Genomic DNA, 16,031 nt, shown 5'->3' on the forward strand with positions numbered 1-16,031 from the left:
TCTAAAAAAAAACTGGAATCAGTGGGTATTAGGGAGAAAATGTTTCACCAGTTGGAGTCATATCTGGCACGTAGGAAGTAGATTGTGATTGTAGGAAGTCAGTCATCCCATTTCCAGGACATTGCTGCAGAATTTATTGATTGATTAACTGATTTGATTGATTTATTGACTGCCATGTGTATTTTGTTACAAAGTAAAGTGAAAAATGTTATACAGTATTGCAACTCTCCAGCACCGTCTTAAAACATAGAAAAAAAACCAAAACACAGAATGTTTGGATCATTGGAATCTCTTCTGGTGTAGAAGTGACTTGTATAAGAAGGATGGATTGCACCTGAAGTGGGAGGGGATTAATGTACTGGGAGGGAGATTTGCTACAGCTGCTCGAGAGGATTTAAACTAGTAAGGTGCAGGGGAAGAGGAGGGTGGGGACTCAGGAGATAGTGAGGAAAGAGATCAGTCTGAGATTGGTACAGTTAGGAAAGGGAGTAAGCCAAACACTCAGGAACAAAGCAGAGAAAGGTAAATTAAACTGTAATTATTTCAATGCAAGCAGTCGAACAGGGAAGGCAGCTGAACTCAGGGTATGGTTAGGAATATGGGACTGGGATATCATAGCAAGTACAGAGATGCGGCTCAGGGATTGACAGGACTGGCAGCTTAATGTTCCAGGATACAAATGTTATAAGAAGGACAGAAAGGGAGGCAAGAGAGGCATTGAAGGTATAACATTACAGCTGTTCTTAGGGAGGATATTCCTGGGAACGTGTCCAGGGAAGTTATTTGGGTGGTACTGAAAAATAAGATAAGGATGATTACCTTATTGGGATTGTACTATAGACTGTAGGAGAAAGTGAGGACTTCAGATGCTGCAAATCAGAGATGGAAAATGTGGCACTGGAGAAGCACAGCAGGTCAGGCAGCATCCAAGGAGCAGGAGAATTGACATGAAGAACCTATGCCCGAAAAGTCAATTGTCCTGCTCCTCAGATGCTGCCTTACGATGCTGTGCTTTTCCAGCACCACACTTTTCGACTCTGTGCTATAGACCTCCCCAGTAGTCAGTGGGAAATTTGTAAGGAGATCTCAGGTATCTGTAAGAATAATAGGGTGGTTATGGTAAGGGATTTTAACTTGCCAAACATAAACTGGCGCAGCCATAGTGTTAAGGGTTTAAATGCTTCTTCATCAGGTGTTTGTGGAGTATAAGATCATAAGACACTGAATTTATAGCAAAGGTTTACAGTGTGATGCAACTGAAATTATATATTGAAAAAGACCTGGATTGTTTGTTGCGTCTCATATTTTAGAATGAACATGTTGGTTCTACAGACACTCTCTCCTCCAGGCTCATACGCTCACGCAGATCCTCTCTTATACTTAACCTCTTTCTCATATGGTCACATATACACTCCCACACTCACACACGCACTCTCTCACAGACTTGTACCCCTTGACACTCACACACATATACACCCTCTCTCACAGACATGCATAACCACTCCCCCATTCCCCCGAACACACACACACATGTTTGTGGGTGAATTTGTACTTGCTGAATTACATTTTATTTTGCTCAGAAACTGCATGATTCTATGTTAGATTCTGTAAATCTGTTTTTTTAGATTAGAATCAGTCTGAACATTGTGGCATGGACAGTCTCACACAGGACACCTCACACCTTCAATGCATTATCTGGGCTGACATGATACCAACTGTTAAAGTTCACTTGAGAATGTAACTTTAAAAAAGTTCTGTGATTTACATATGAAAGAACTGAAATCAATGTGTTCATTCTAAAAGATGAGAGGCTTAAAAAACAATCCAGGTCTTTTTTTCAATATATAATTTCAGTTACGTCACACTGTAAACTTTTGCTTTAAATTATGTATCTAATGATCTTATGTCCACAATCACTTGATGAAGGAGCAGCACTCTGAAAGCTAGTGCTTCCAAATAAACCTGTTGGACTATAACTTGATCTTGTGATTTTCAACTCGATAACTATAATCTCAGTTCTGGGAATCGCTCAGCAAAGCAGGGGAAAATAAAATATCCCTCTCTGTCAACTTAACTCCTCTTCCCCCAATATGCAGAATGTCAGCACAGCAGATGTGGCTGTGGACAGAACTTCAAACAATGCTAGAACTGGAATGGTAAGTACATTCACTGATAGATCTCACTTTGTGAGAACTGGATGCTCTTTTATTGACTGCAGGTGGAGTTGGCACCCTGATTAGATGTTTAACAGGATTTAATGATGAATATTTTTCAGTTGGCTGAACCAGCGCAAGTGGAAACCTGATTCTAATTAGAGGCTTAACAAAAAGCAGAGGACAATAAAAACAACTGTGGAGGCTGGAGTTTGAAGAATCACTTCAGCAGTTTGCAGATAGTTTTGGTCTCTACACATGAAGAGCCTCTTAACTAAGGTTCCTTTAAAAAAAACAAGTGAGCGCAATTTTGATCAAATACATGTCTTTTATTTCTTTCAACTTCTGGGCTGTTTGTATCTATAAAGATATGAATTTGATTTATTTTCATCATTGGAACTATACAGGGGGAACGAGTCAATGTGTCTAAATGAAAGAACTGGTTTTGTTCTAGATTCTAAGATGCGAGTCAGAATCTATGCTAATTTTCTATAGCCTCAGCAGGAGGTGGTATGGATATGGACATCATTGGCTAAATCAGCACTTACTGCCCACCCTAATGTGGAGGTACTGGTGTTAGACTGGACTAAGTTAAAAGTTACACAACACCAGATGATAGTCCAACAGTGTTATTTGGAAGTACTAGCTTTTGGAATGCTGCTCCTTCATCAGGTAGCAGCAGTGCTGTGGGGTCTGGAGTCACATGTAGTCCAGATCAGGTAAAAGGACATTTGTAAACCAGACAGGTTTTAGCAAAAATCAACCGCGGTTACATGATTGCCATTAGACTACTTTTAAATTCATGATTTTATTCTTTTGTTTAAGCATTGATTTAAAACTTCACCGTCTGTCATGCTGGGATTCAGACCCATGTCCTCGGAACATGAGGTTCAGGGTTTCTAGTCCAGTGACACTGCCATCATCTCCCCAGATAAGAAATACTTATAATCTCTCCATCTGAGAAAACAAACGAAGGTTGGTCGTGAGGGCGATCCCTTTAATAGTTGGTCAGCCAGATTCCATTCATCCAAATGCCTTCACCCTTGAACTTCGATGTTCACCTGAATCATGTTGTCAACATCACCAGAAGCAGACTGCAGTGTCTGTAGCACTGAGATGTTTTGTCTCATTGGCTGAGCTCCTCTCCTTTAAGTGAGGGTGGTGGTTGTCAGAGCATCAGACAGAGGCATAGAATAACTACAGATAGGGAAGTGATAGAGAGACTGACAGTGACTGATGCTGGATAGAATTCAAATGAAACATCTGATGCTCAAGGGAACTGTATCTCCGGAAATGTAGCACATTTGCTTCCTCCCTGTGTGCCAGAACTGAAAGCGCTTGTGTGTTCTAGACGGTGCACAGACAGGATTTGTTTCCTTGTTCTTGTTAATTTGTTTTTCCGCAAATTGAGGCTGCTGACTCCCTGGAGTGGCCTTGGCTGCAGATGAGCAGACTTGCTGCTGGCAGCTGCATTAGGCTCCTCCTGAATCATCCTTTCTGAGCTTCTTCCTAAGCAGCATTTTGCTGCTGACTTGGCCAAAGGAAATGCCATGAGGTTAATCGGTAATGAAGAACTCTTTCTGTGTTTAACTAGGGTTTCTTATGGTTCAGTGATGTGGTTTTGCTTGAGCTGAAGCAGTATTTTGGCAGCATTAGCATTAAACCTTAATGCAATAGACAATAGGCAACATTTACATTAGTCTCCTGAGCAGTATTCTGAGAAGACTGCACTACCATTAACTTCAATTCAACTATGGATATGAATGGGGCAGGATATAGCTAAGTCAATATGTCAGAGGGGGTGCTTTGAACATCCACCATTGCAACAGCCACACAAACCCTGCATTTCAAAAAACCAGGAGGCATTAAAAGTAAATCAATTGTTTCATGAAGTCTCGTGCCACCCAGCAAAACTATTGCCCTCGCGAGTTTTGAGAAGATTTGTAGCTCAGGTTGAGGTTCTAGATGTAGGTTTGCTCACTGAGCTGGAAGGTTCATTTTCAGATGTTTCGCCACTATACTAGGTAAATCTTCAGTGAGCCTCCGGACAAAGCTATTGTCTTTGTGCAGGATAGTGGGACAGACACCGGGCCCTTCAGCTTGGACTGGGCGAAGGTCTTTAACAGAATACAGTATTGTAAAGATACATGATGGATGGACTCTGTGCTTTGGGGTGGGAATCCGCAAATGGAAACTACTGCTCAACGTGGTAGCTATCCGAAAGCTTCCCAATTAAATCTGGAGTCAGGCAAAGCTGTCCCCTTTCCCTCCTGTCCTGTTCTGTATTGTACAGATCCCTTGGCTTAATCCATCAACAAGAAAGACTCCTGTATTAGAGAGCGGACTCTTCGAGGGTGGTGTAGACATTCTGATCAACACCTCCATGCACATAAACGAGTTCATCTCGTTCCGTTCAGATCCGTTGCGTAAGTTCATGACTATCTGTAACCTGGAGGGCAGGGATACACTGCAAAGGCACAAGGTAAAAGACCCAGGGCAGGCATGATGAGGTGAATGGGACATCCTTCAGCGATGTCACAATCCTGCGATACAATTTGAACTGGCCTCAGGAACCAAGGGGCGGCACAGTGGCTCAGTGGTTATCCCTGCTGCCTCACAGCGCCAGGGACCCGGGTTTGATCCCAGCCTCTGAGTCTGTGTGCGTTTCCTCCCACAGTCCAAAGATGTGCAGGTCAGGTGAATTGGCCATGCTAAATTGCCCGTAGCGTCACGTGCATTAGTCAGGGGAAATGTAGAGAAATAAGGAAATGGGTCTGGCTGGATTACTCTTCAGAGGGTCGGTGTGGACTTGCTGGGCTGATGGTCCTGTTTCTACACTGTAGGGATTCTAAGGTAAAAACGAAGAGACAAAAATGAAGCCATGTTCTGTGGGAATGAGGCTGACTAATCCTTTGGCCCCTTTACTGTCAGGTCAGATTACCTGAAGGTGCTGGGGATATGGTTCCGAGGTGTCATGGTGTGCATTTAATAATGAGAAGAAATGAGTAGCTGTGGTCAAGCAAAAACTAGATATAAGGGAGTGATAGTCCCTCTCCATAGGGAGTAAGAATCCAGTCATCAATTGAGAGAGATTTGTGGTGTTACTCTACATGACACAGCCTGGCTCACTCCTCATTCCTGCACTGTGGAAATCAATCAGTTGTGCCTTTATCCTTTACAAGGTTGAAGATGAACTGGGTTCATAGGGCACGATGTGCAAACCTCTGGATAAAAGGAAAGAAACAACATAACCAGCATCGTTCTCAGCCTGATGACCAGCTGTATCAAGGTGTTCACAGACCCTCAGCATGCAAACTAGGTATAAACAAGGACTGCAGATGCTGGTAACCAGAGTCTAGATTAGAGTGGTGCTGGTAAATCGACATTGATGAAGGGCTTTTGCCTGAACTGTTGATTTTCCTGCTCCTCAAATGCTACCTGACCTGCTGTGCTTTTCCAGCACCACTCTAATCTAGACTCAGCATGCAAACACCAAGTGTCATGTCGTGCTGTGATTCCATCTATCTCCATTGTTACGGAGTACAGGTCTAGCCCCAGAACATTCCAACAATGCCTCTGGCCACAAGTTCACCAGGTGGTGGTCAATATGTAATATCCATGAGGTCCTGAGGGGGGCAAAGAGAGATAGATTCATAGGTTCATACAGCGCAGAAAAAGCCCTTTGGCCCATCAAGCCCTACATAACTAAAGTGAACTAATCCCAATTCCTGGCATGGTAGATCCTGTTTGACAGGGCAGGCTGTCTATGGCACTTGACAGATGCTTCAACAACAGAACTTACCAACACATGCCAAAATGTGGCTTTGTTGGTGAAGAGCAAAGGGCAATAACAAAATGCACTCGTTTAATGTGGTTTGATTTCTTGTGATTAACTCTTTAAGTCCCTTAAAAGCATTTCAAGGGAATGCAAGCTCAGTCTGTACAACTGATGGCCATTTTGAACCTGCTCTCCTGAAGAACTGACTGAGAATGCGATGTGGTGAAGCTGCAGATTGCAGAATTGTTTCTCCATCAATGTGCGGATCTACAATGTATTCAACGGGACTATCTGGAGGAACAGATCCTTCAAACTAAAGGAAACGACTAACACAGAGTGACCATTTCCTACGCAGTAGCCTGATTAGCAGATTCGATTGATGCCATGATGTCAGGAATGTTCAGGTCCACATTAGTAACAGTATTCCCTTCCTGCATCACTGATTGGGGGAAAATGCAACATTTGGGATGATATCCAACATTTGCTGAAGAGAATATTTTCACCTGGTATCTGTACTGGTAGTTTTTATGGGATTCAGACTTTGTGGTGGATCACCTATAATTCAATCAGGTCTCCAGGACCCTGGTAGGTCATCCCTGAGCTAAGCTGTAAGGTAGAAATAAGCCTCCCCCACATGGATGGACCCTCTGGATTCACTACAGCTGGTCACTCCAGGATTCCTCACTGCTATCCAACTCAACTTAATCCATTGTGCACCAAAATATCAGGTTTCTCAATGCTGCTGAATGAGCTGCTTGTCTCCATTGGACAACTGGCCTCTAGAAACCCCTGCCCCTCTGTGAACTGTTTTCTGAGGCTGTCCTCCAGCTCCTGGTCCAATAACATGAGTCCAATCACTTGGTGACACTGTAGGATTCAGTATCCCAGACATCCCATATCTTACCTCAACTCCTGATGTTCCTGTTTTGGAGCAATAACCTTGTGTCAATTGGAAGGTCAACCCTGTTCGCCTTGCATTCACTCATACGGCATTTTTCATCTGAGCACTTCTTGCTCAGTCCTCGCACACCACGGTGAAGGCCCATCTTAATCTTGTCGTGATGCTGTTACCCATTTACTGACCTGACCGTCTTCAACCATTATAGTGAGGTCAAGGAAATGCGTGGTCGGAAGGAGTGGATCTGATCCATAGCAGACAGAGTGAGGAGTGAGGCTAAATGCAGGTTGCTATTGGAAGAATAAACCAGGTACTCAGGCCTCTTTCACTTGCACTCAGGTAAGATGTGTAGACAATCACGTAGAGTATGTTAGCATCATTCACACTGTCCTTTATCCTCTGGGTGATTGAGGTGCTGCAGCTATGCCGAAGACTTTGCAAAGGTCCTGGAGGGTCTCACCCTCAAAGTTGCACCTCTGCGATCTGTATTGGACCTCCTTAATAGGCTAACCAATCACACACTGCCCGCATCAACCAGCCAGAGCTATCTGAGTTTGAAGGTTATTTCATGACAAATGGAAAAGGTGAAACTACACCTGGCCTTACCTCTCTGGCCCTGGTTCCATTCTTACTCACAAGTGACACTCATTTCAAATGTGATAGCAAATCAGGATCAGAATGCTGCCTTTGACTTGGAGAATGGGCATAGCGTCAGCCACAGCCCCTTCCCACTGAATAGGAATGTGTTCCCTCCCAAGGTTAGTCTTTCAATTAAGTCCACACAGCTGAACCCAATTACCACTGTTGATGGCATTACCACGACCGAGCTCTTCACCAAGACGTGAAGAGGAAAAAAAAGGAAAACAAACTAAAGAAAGGTGGACAGAGCAAATGAGCCCCAGGCTCAGAAACCCTACTCCACTGCCATCTTTTTTTCCCACAGTGGAAATGCTCAGACATTAGGGAGATTGACGTCTTTAAGACTGTAGCAGATATAGATTTTGTCCACGAGAATGGTCTGTTTGAATGTGAAATGTCAGGGAGGATCGAGGGACATGTATACAAGATATGAGATGACAAGAGATTATTCGCTCACCTTCTGGAGTAAGACGTGAGATGGCTCTGTGGTTGGGGATTCAGCAGTATGCACCAGTCACACAAACAATTCCCAATTATTCTGGGAACTGTTTTGTATCCAATCAGCACCCTATAAAACTCAGGGAATCAAATCCGCATCCATCAGTCTGGTGCTAGTGCAGCAGCATTCAGTTTGCTGTGCTACCATTGATCATCATTTGACACGTTCTGAGATAAAACTTGTTTTGAAGGAGAATCTTTGACGTTTTTATTGTACTCTGGTGTCAATTCCAATCTGAAATTTGGGCTAAATCTGCTAACATGTTAGCTTGCTACAAAGCTTAGACCAGAAGACCGTAAGTCAAAAAGGCAGAAATAGTCCAAAGATGTGCAGGTTAGGTGAATTGGCCGTGCTAAATTGCCCACAGTGTTAGGTGCATTATTCAGGGGTAAATGTAGGGGAATGTGTCTGGGTGGGTTGCTCTTCGGTGGGTCGGTGTGGACTCATTGGACCAAAGGGCCTGTTTCCACACTGTAGGGAATCTAGTCTAATCTAATCTAGGCCATTCAGCCCATCAAGTCTGCTCCATCACTCAATGAGATTGTGGCTGATCTGATAATTCTCAACTCCACTTTCCTGCCTTTTTCCTACAGCCCTTGATTGTTAGACTGATTAAAAATCTGTCTATCTCAGCCTTGAATATACTTAATTACCTAGTCACAACAGTCCTCAACAGTAAAGAATTCCACAGATTCACAGCCATCTGAGAGAATAAATTCCTCATCATCTGCATCTTAAAATTGCAATCCCTGATTCAGAGATGATGCGCTCTGGTCCTAGACTCTCCCACAAGGAGAAGCAACCATTTTGCATCTGCCCTGTGAAGTCCCATAAGAATCTTGTATATTTCCACGGGGTGATCTCTCCTTCTTCTACATTCCAATGAGTGCAGGCCTAACCTACCCACCTCTCCACAGTGCTGAAGAACTGCAATATATAGAGTCATAGAGATGTACAGCATGGGAACAGACCCTTCAGTCCAACCTGTCCATGCCGACCAGATATCCCAACCCAATCTAGTCCCACCTGCCAGCACCCGGTCCATATCCCTCCAAACCCTTCCTATTCATATACCCATCCGAATGCCTCTTAAATGTTGCAAATGTACCAGCCTCCACCACTTCCTCTGGCAGCTCATTCCATATATGTACAACCCTCTGTGTGAAAAAGTTGTTAGGTCTCTTTTATATCTTTCCCCTCTCACCCTAAATCTATGCCCTCTAGTTCTGGACTCCCCAACACCAGGGAAAAGACTTTGTCTATTTACCCTATCCATGTTGTCGAATACAGCTCCAACAATGTTTTCTTTTTAAAAAGAATCAAGGATTCCACTCTAGGAATCTGCATTCCTTTACATAAGATTTGGACAGTATTTCCATGCAGGCATCAAACACACACACTCACACATGCATATACATACATACATGCACACATACACTCACACATGCATATATATATATATACACATACATACACACACACACTCACACATGCATATACACATAAATACATACAAAAACACATGCACACATAACAATAGCCAGACACATGCTAGAAGATTCTCTCAATTCAAGAAACTTACTTGGCTTTGGAGTGACGTCGTCAGAGATAGCATCAAAGAGGTCAAAGTCATCACTACCACCTAAAACTAAAACAAAATGTAAAATATCAGAGGCATGTTACAAATATTGTATCAAATCTATTTCTGACTAACTGCTGTTTTCAAGACAATGAGTGAGGAGACTCTGTCACAGAGCAAGCTCAAGGTGAGGTGTGTCACTACCTCAGGCAGGGAAGATTTATTCAAAAGGCATCTTCTTCAAGTTGGTGTCAAACTCATGAACTGCCATGACAATATCCTTCTGTTTATGTTCAACTTTAAATTTTTAATTTAAAAGAGTTTTGAAAGTCTGTAGATCTAGTATCCTCCAGTCACACAGGGACATTTACACATTTTTCCCGCAGACTAAGCAGTAACAGACAACTTTGCTATCAGGGTCAAAGGAAAGCTTCAGCGTTGTGTGAACCAGGATATTACTGACATTTTTCAACAATATCCAAAAGTGCTTACAGTCAGCTTTGAGATTCTGGTGGAATTTCTTGTACATGTGTCACTTGAGAAGTAAGCACGGCTGTTAATCTTGTCAAGACCATAGACCTATGATTTCAAAAACAATTCTTTCAAGCAATAATCTGACTTATTACTCAAGTGCAAAACACTGCAGCTTGGTGTCTCAGTGTTTAGCACTGCTGCCTCAGAGTCAGAGTCAGTGTCAGGGACTGGGGTTCAATTCCAGCCTTGGGCAACTCTCTGTGTGGAGTTCGCACATTCTCCCCGTGTCTGCCTGGGTTTCTTCTGAGTGTTCTGGTTTCCTCCCATAATCCAAAGATGTGCAGGTAAAGTGAATTGGCCATGTTATATTGCCCATTGTGTTCAGGAATGTGTAGGTTAGGTGCATTAGTCAGGGGTAAATGTAGAGTTATGGGGTAGGGGAATGGGTCTTGGTGCGATACTTGGAGGGTCAGGGTGGACTTGTTTGGCCGAAGGGCCTGTTCCTGCACTGTAGGGATTCTATGATTCTATGACTGCGGATGTTGGAAATCTGAAATAAAGATTAAAAACACAGGGAATGCTGGAGAACTTAGCAAATCTGGAAGTGTTTATGGATAGAGATACAGAGTTAACATTTCAAATTCAATATGTTGCTTCTTCAGACTGAAAGGTGGTGGAAAATGATGGCTTTTACGATGTTGAGAGACTGGGAGGAGAAACAACTGGAGTGGATTGTTTGTGAGAGTGCACTGAGCAAAACAAAAGGAGTGATAATGGTAGTAAAGGGAGTGACAGAGATGTCAAATAGGTGTAAATGAAGGTCGTAGAAAGAAAAGGGGTCCACACTGCTGAAAGAAAAGTTAGCTAGACACAAAAAGTCGCAGCTGATGGTATCCTGCTGGAGGTGGTGGAAATGGAGGAAGATGATCCCTGAATGAAGAGACTGGAGGCTGGAAAGTGAAGACAAGGGGAATTGCAGCATTGTTTTGAGAGGGAGGGGTGAAGGCAAAAGCACCTCCCCGTGGAAGCAGCAACATCCTTCATCATTGGGGAAGAGTGGACACAGAAATAGCTCATATTAGACAATAGACAATAGGTGCAGGAGTAGGCCATTCTGCCCTTCGAGCCTGCCCACCATTCAATATGATCATGGCTGATCATCCTTAATCAGTATCCTGTTCCTGCCTTATCTCCATAACCCTTGATTCCACTATCCTTAAGAGCTGTATCCAACTCTTTCTTAAATGAATCCAGAATTGGCCTCCACTGCCCTCTGGGGCAGAGCATTCCACACAGCCACCACTCTCTGGGTGAAGAAGTTTCTCCTCATCTCTGTCCTAAATGGTCTACCCCGTATTTTTTAAGCTGTGTCCCCTGGTTCGGCACTCACCCATCAGCTGAAACATGTTTCCTTCCTCCAGAGTGTCCAATCCTTTAATAATCTTATGTCTCAATCAGATCCCCTCTCAGTCTTCTAAACTCAAGGGTATACAAGCCCAGTCGCTCCAGTCTTTCAGCGTAAGGTAGTCCCGCCATTCCAGGAATTGACCTCATGAACCTACGCTGCACTCCCTCAATAGCCAGAATGTCTTTCCTCAAATTTGGAGAGCAGAACTGCACACAGTACTCCAGGTGTGGTCTCACCAGGGCCCTGCACAGCTGCAAAAGAACCTCTTTGCTTCTATACTCAATCCCTCTTGTTATGAAGGCCAGCATACTATTAGCCTTCTTCACTACCTGCTGTACATGCATGCTTACCTTCATTGACTGGTATACAAGAACACCCAGATCTCTTTGTACTGTCCCTTTACCTAAATTGATTCCATTTAGGTAGTAGGAAGTGAGATGCTGGAGATCAGAGCTGAAAATGTGTTGCTGGAAAAGCGCAGCAGGTCAGGCAGCATAATTCCTGAAGAAGGGCTTATGCCCGAAACGTCGATTCTCCTGTTCCTTGGATGCTGCCTGACCTGCTGCGCTTTTCCAGCAACACATTTTCAGCTCCATTTAGGTAGTAATCTGCCTTCCTGTTCTTGCTACCAAAGTGGATAACCATACATTTATCCACATTAAACTGCATCTGCCATGCATCTGCCCACTCACCCAACCTGTCCAGGTCACCCTGTAATCTCCTAACATCCTCATCACATTTCACCCTGCCACCCAGCTTTGTATCATCAGCAAATTTGCTAATGTTATTGCTGATACCATCTTCTATATCATTAACACATTGTAAAAAGCTGCGGTCCCAGCACTGATCCCTGCGGTACCCCACTGGTCACTGCCTGCCATTCCAAAATGGAGCCGTTTATCACTACTCTTTGTTTCCTATCAGCCAACCAACTTTCAATCCAAGTTAGTACTTTGCCCCCAATCCCCTTCATAAATCCATGCTGACTCTGACCTATCCTGTTACTACTATCCAGATGTGTCATAATTTCATCCTTTATAATAGACTCCAGCGTCTTTCCCACCACTGAGGTCAGACTAACTGGTCTATAGTTTCCTGCTTTCTCTCTTCCACCTTTCTTAAAAATGAGATGGTGGGTGAAATAGAGTCTGCGGCAGCTTTGAGGTAATGGGAGCCAGTGCTGATAGAGAGGGTCAAGAATGTGCATGAGGTCAATCTTTATAGATGTGCTGCAGAGGGCATCACAGCATGGTATAGTAACTGCTCATTCCATACCACAAGAAACCACAGAGAGCTGTGAACACAGACAAATCTGCAGTCCTCACTTTCTCCCAATCTATTACACAAATCAGCCTTCCATCCAGTGACTCCATCTATACTTCCTGCCACCTCGGGAAAGCACCCAACATAATCAAAGATCCCTCCTACCCCAGTTGTATGCTCTCCGACCCTCTTCCGTCTTGCAGATATAAAAGTTTGTTCACACATAGAAGAACAGTTTCTTCCTTGCTGTTATCAGAGTTTTGAACAGACCTCTCAAATGTTAATTCAGATCTCTGTGCACCTTCTCTGCTGCTGTAACACTGTATTCTGCACTCTGTTCTGCTACCCTTATGTACTTTGTATGGTACGATCTGCCTGCATAGCACGCATAGGCCCACTTTTCACAGCATCTCGGTACATGTACATAGGGTAGTGGTGGAGGATTGTTTTTCAGACAGGAGGCCTGTGACCAGTGGTGTGCCACAAGCATCAGTGCTGGGTTCACTGCTTTTTGACATTTACATAAATGATTTGGATGTGAATATAGGAGGAATGGTTAGTATGTTTGCAGATGACACCAAAACTGGTGGGGTAGTGGACAGTGAAGAAGGTTATCTGAGAGTACAACAGGACCTTGATCAGATGGACCAATGGGTTGAGCAGTCGCAGATGGAGTTTCATTTTGATAAATGTGAGGTGTTGCTTTTTGGTAAGGCAAATCAGGGCTGGACTTAAGTACTTAATGGCAGGGTCTTAGAAGTGTTGCCAAACAAACAGACCTTGGGATGCACGTTCATTGCTCCTTGAAAGTGAAGTCACAGGTAGATAGGATAGTGAAGGCATTGGGTATGCTTGCCTTTATTAGTCAGTGCATTGAATATAGGAATTAAAGGTCATGTTGGGGCTGTACAGGACATTGGTGAGGCCACTTTTTGAATATTGCATTCAATTCTGGTCTCCCTGCTTTGAAAATATATTATTAAACTTGAAATGATGCAAAAAGACTGACAAGGATGTTGCCAGGGTTGGATGGTTTAAGCTGTATGGAGAGTCTGAATAGGCTGGGGTTATTTTCCCTGGAGTATCGGACACTGAGGGGTGACCTTATAGAGGTTTTTAAAAACATGAGCAGCATGGATGGGGTAAATAGATAAGGTCTTTTTCTCAGAGTAGGAAAAGCCAAAATTAAAGGGCAAAATTAAGGTGAGAGGGGATAGATATAAAAAAGACCCAAGGGGCAACATTTTCATGGTGAATGTATGGAAGTGGTGGAGGCTGGTACAATTACAGCATTCAAAAGGCAGCTAGATGGGTACATAAATAGGAAGGGTTTAGAGGGATATTGGGTCAAATGTTGGCAAATGGGACTAGATTAATTTAGGATATCTGGCCAGCATGGACAACTTGGACCGAAGGGTCTGTTTCCGTGCTGTATAACTATGACTCTATGTGACAACAATAAATCAATCGATATCCCCAGCGCATTAATCCAGATCTGTGAATTACTTGTTCAGTATATGTTACACATGCATTGACTTTCTGAGCTACAGTATAAAAGAAACGTCCCCCTCCAACTCTATTTTGATTTAATCCCTGCCCTCACCTTCACTGTTTGATCACACAGCATTGCCCTTTTGTGAAGGGTACTGCTTGTCACTGGCCACTTGGGTGTCTTCCTATCTTCCTGGTGGTGGAAATTGAATAAAGATTCGTGCACTTTGTGTCTCTCACTGTGTCTCAAACCTGCACACACACACCATGGGTGCTGGGGAAAAATAATAATAATAAGCACCACCGCAGTTAGGCGGTAGTGTGGGGGTTATTTAAAAAAAAAGGAAAAAAAAATAAAAGAAACGTTCAATCAATCCTAATGGCCCACTATAAACTTGCACTGAAGGATAAAATATAATCGCGAAAAGTACTGTGTTTGGGAGACCAAGTACACTTATATGCTGCAGTTGGATGGTTAATCTTCCAGGGCCAAGTTACCAGCAAAGCTTATCACAAGCAAGTTTCTCTCAATCAGTTCCTGATGTGCCATGCCTTCCTCTTTGCAAGCCTAAATAAAGGCCCCTTTGCATTCTGTATGACCTCTTTGAGTTGTGAAGACAGTGTCTCTGATAGGCTACTACGAGTTCAACATGCGGCGTGACATCGAACAATTCTTCCGCCGCCTTCGCCTCCGTCACTCCAACCTCTCACCCTCGGAACGCGCAGCCCTCCACTCCCTCCGTTCCAACCACAACCTCACTATCAAACCAGCAGACAAGGGAGGCGCGGTAGTAGTTTGGCGCACCGACCTTTATACCGCTGAGGCTAAACGCCAGCTCACGGACACCTCCTGCTACTGCACCCTTGGCCATGACCCCACCTCCCACCACCAAACCATCATCTCCCAGACCATCCATAACCTCATCACCTCGGGGGATCTCCCATCCACCGCCTCCAACCTCATAGTCCCACAACCCCGCACCTCCCGCTTCTACCTCCTGCCCACAATCCACAAACCTGACTGCCCGGCTGACCCATTGTCTCAGCCTGCTCCTGCCCCACCGAACTCATCTCTGCATACCTCGACACCGTCCTGTCCCCCTTAGTCCAAGAACGCCCCACTTACGTTCGGGATACCACCCACGCCTTCCACCTCCTCCATGATTTTCGCTTCCCCAGTCCCCAACGCCTTATCTTCACCATGGACATCCAGTCCCTGGACACCTCAATTCCCCATCACGAAGGTCTCAAAGCCCTCCGCTTCTTCCTTTCCCGCCGTACCAACCAGTACCCTTCCACTGACACCTTCCTTCGACTGACTGAACTGGTCCTCACCCTGAACAACTTCTCTTTCCAATCCTCCCACTTCCTCCAAACCAAAGGAGTAGCCATGGGCACCCGCATGGGCCCCAGCTATGCCTGCCTCTTCGTAGGATATGTGGAACAGTCCATCTTCCGCAGCTACACTGGCACCACCCCCCACCTTTTCCTCCGCTACATCGATGACTGTATCGGCGCTGCCTCGTGCTCCCACGAGGAGGTTGAACAGTTCATCCACTTTACCAACACCTTCCACCCCGACCTCATATTCACCTGGACCCACTCAGACTCCTCCCTCCCCTTCCTAGACCTTTCCATTTCTATCTCGGGCGACCGAATCAACACGGACATTTACTATAAACCAACCGACTCCCACAGCTACCTAAACTACACTTCCTCCCACCCTCCCCCCTGTAAAAACGCCATCCCATTCTCCAAATTCCTTCGTCTCCGCCGCATCTGCTCCCAGGAGGACCACTTCCAAAACCGTACAACCCAGATGGCCTCCTTCTTCAAAGACCGCAATTTC

The 16,031-nt window shown here is 44.4% G+C and overlaps 1 protein-coding gene across 6 annotated transcripts in view; it reads right to left on the reverse strand.

The window, feature by feature from the left end:
• Window positions 1-16,031, reverse strand: part of cd99l2 (CD99 molecule-like 2) — a 167,862-nt gene that overhangs the window by 56,323 nt on the left and 95,508 nt on the right. For all 6 annotated transcript variants that reach the window (XM_043705122.1, XM_043705126.1, XM_043705120.1 and 3 more), the window contains exon 2: window positions 9,550-9,615. In XM_043705122.1, coding sequence (XP_043561057.1) covers window positions 9,550-9,615 — 66 coding nt within the window. The remainder of the gene's footprint in view (window positions 1-9,549; window positions 9,616-16,031) is intronic.

This window comes from Chiloscyllium plagiosum, chromosome 15 (genome assembly GCF_004010195.1).
Source record: "Chiloscyllium plagiosum isolate BGI_BamShark_2017 chromosome 15, ASM401019v2, whole genome shotgun sequence".
Lineage (NCBI taxonomy): Eukaryota > Metazoa > Chordata > Chondrichthyes > Orectolobiformes > Hemiscylliidae > Chiloscyllium > Chiloscyllium plagiosum.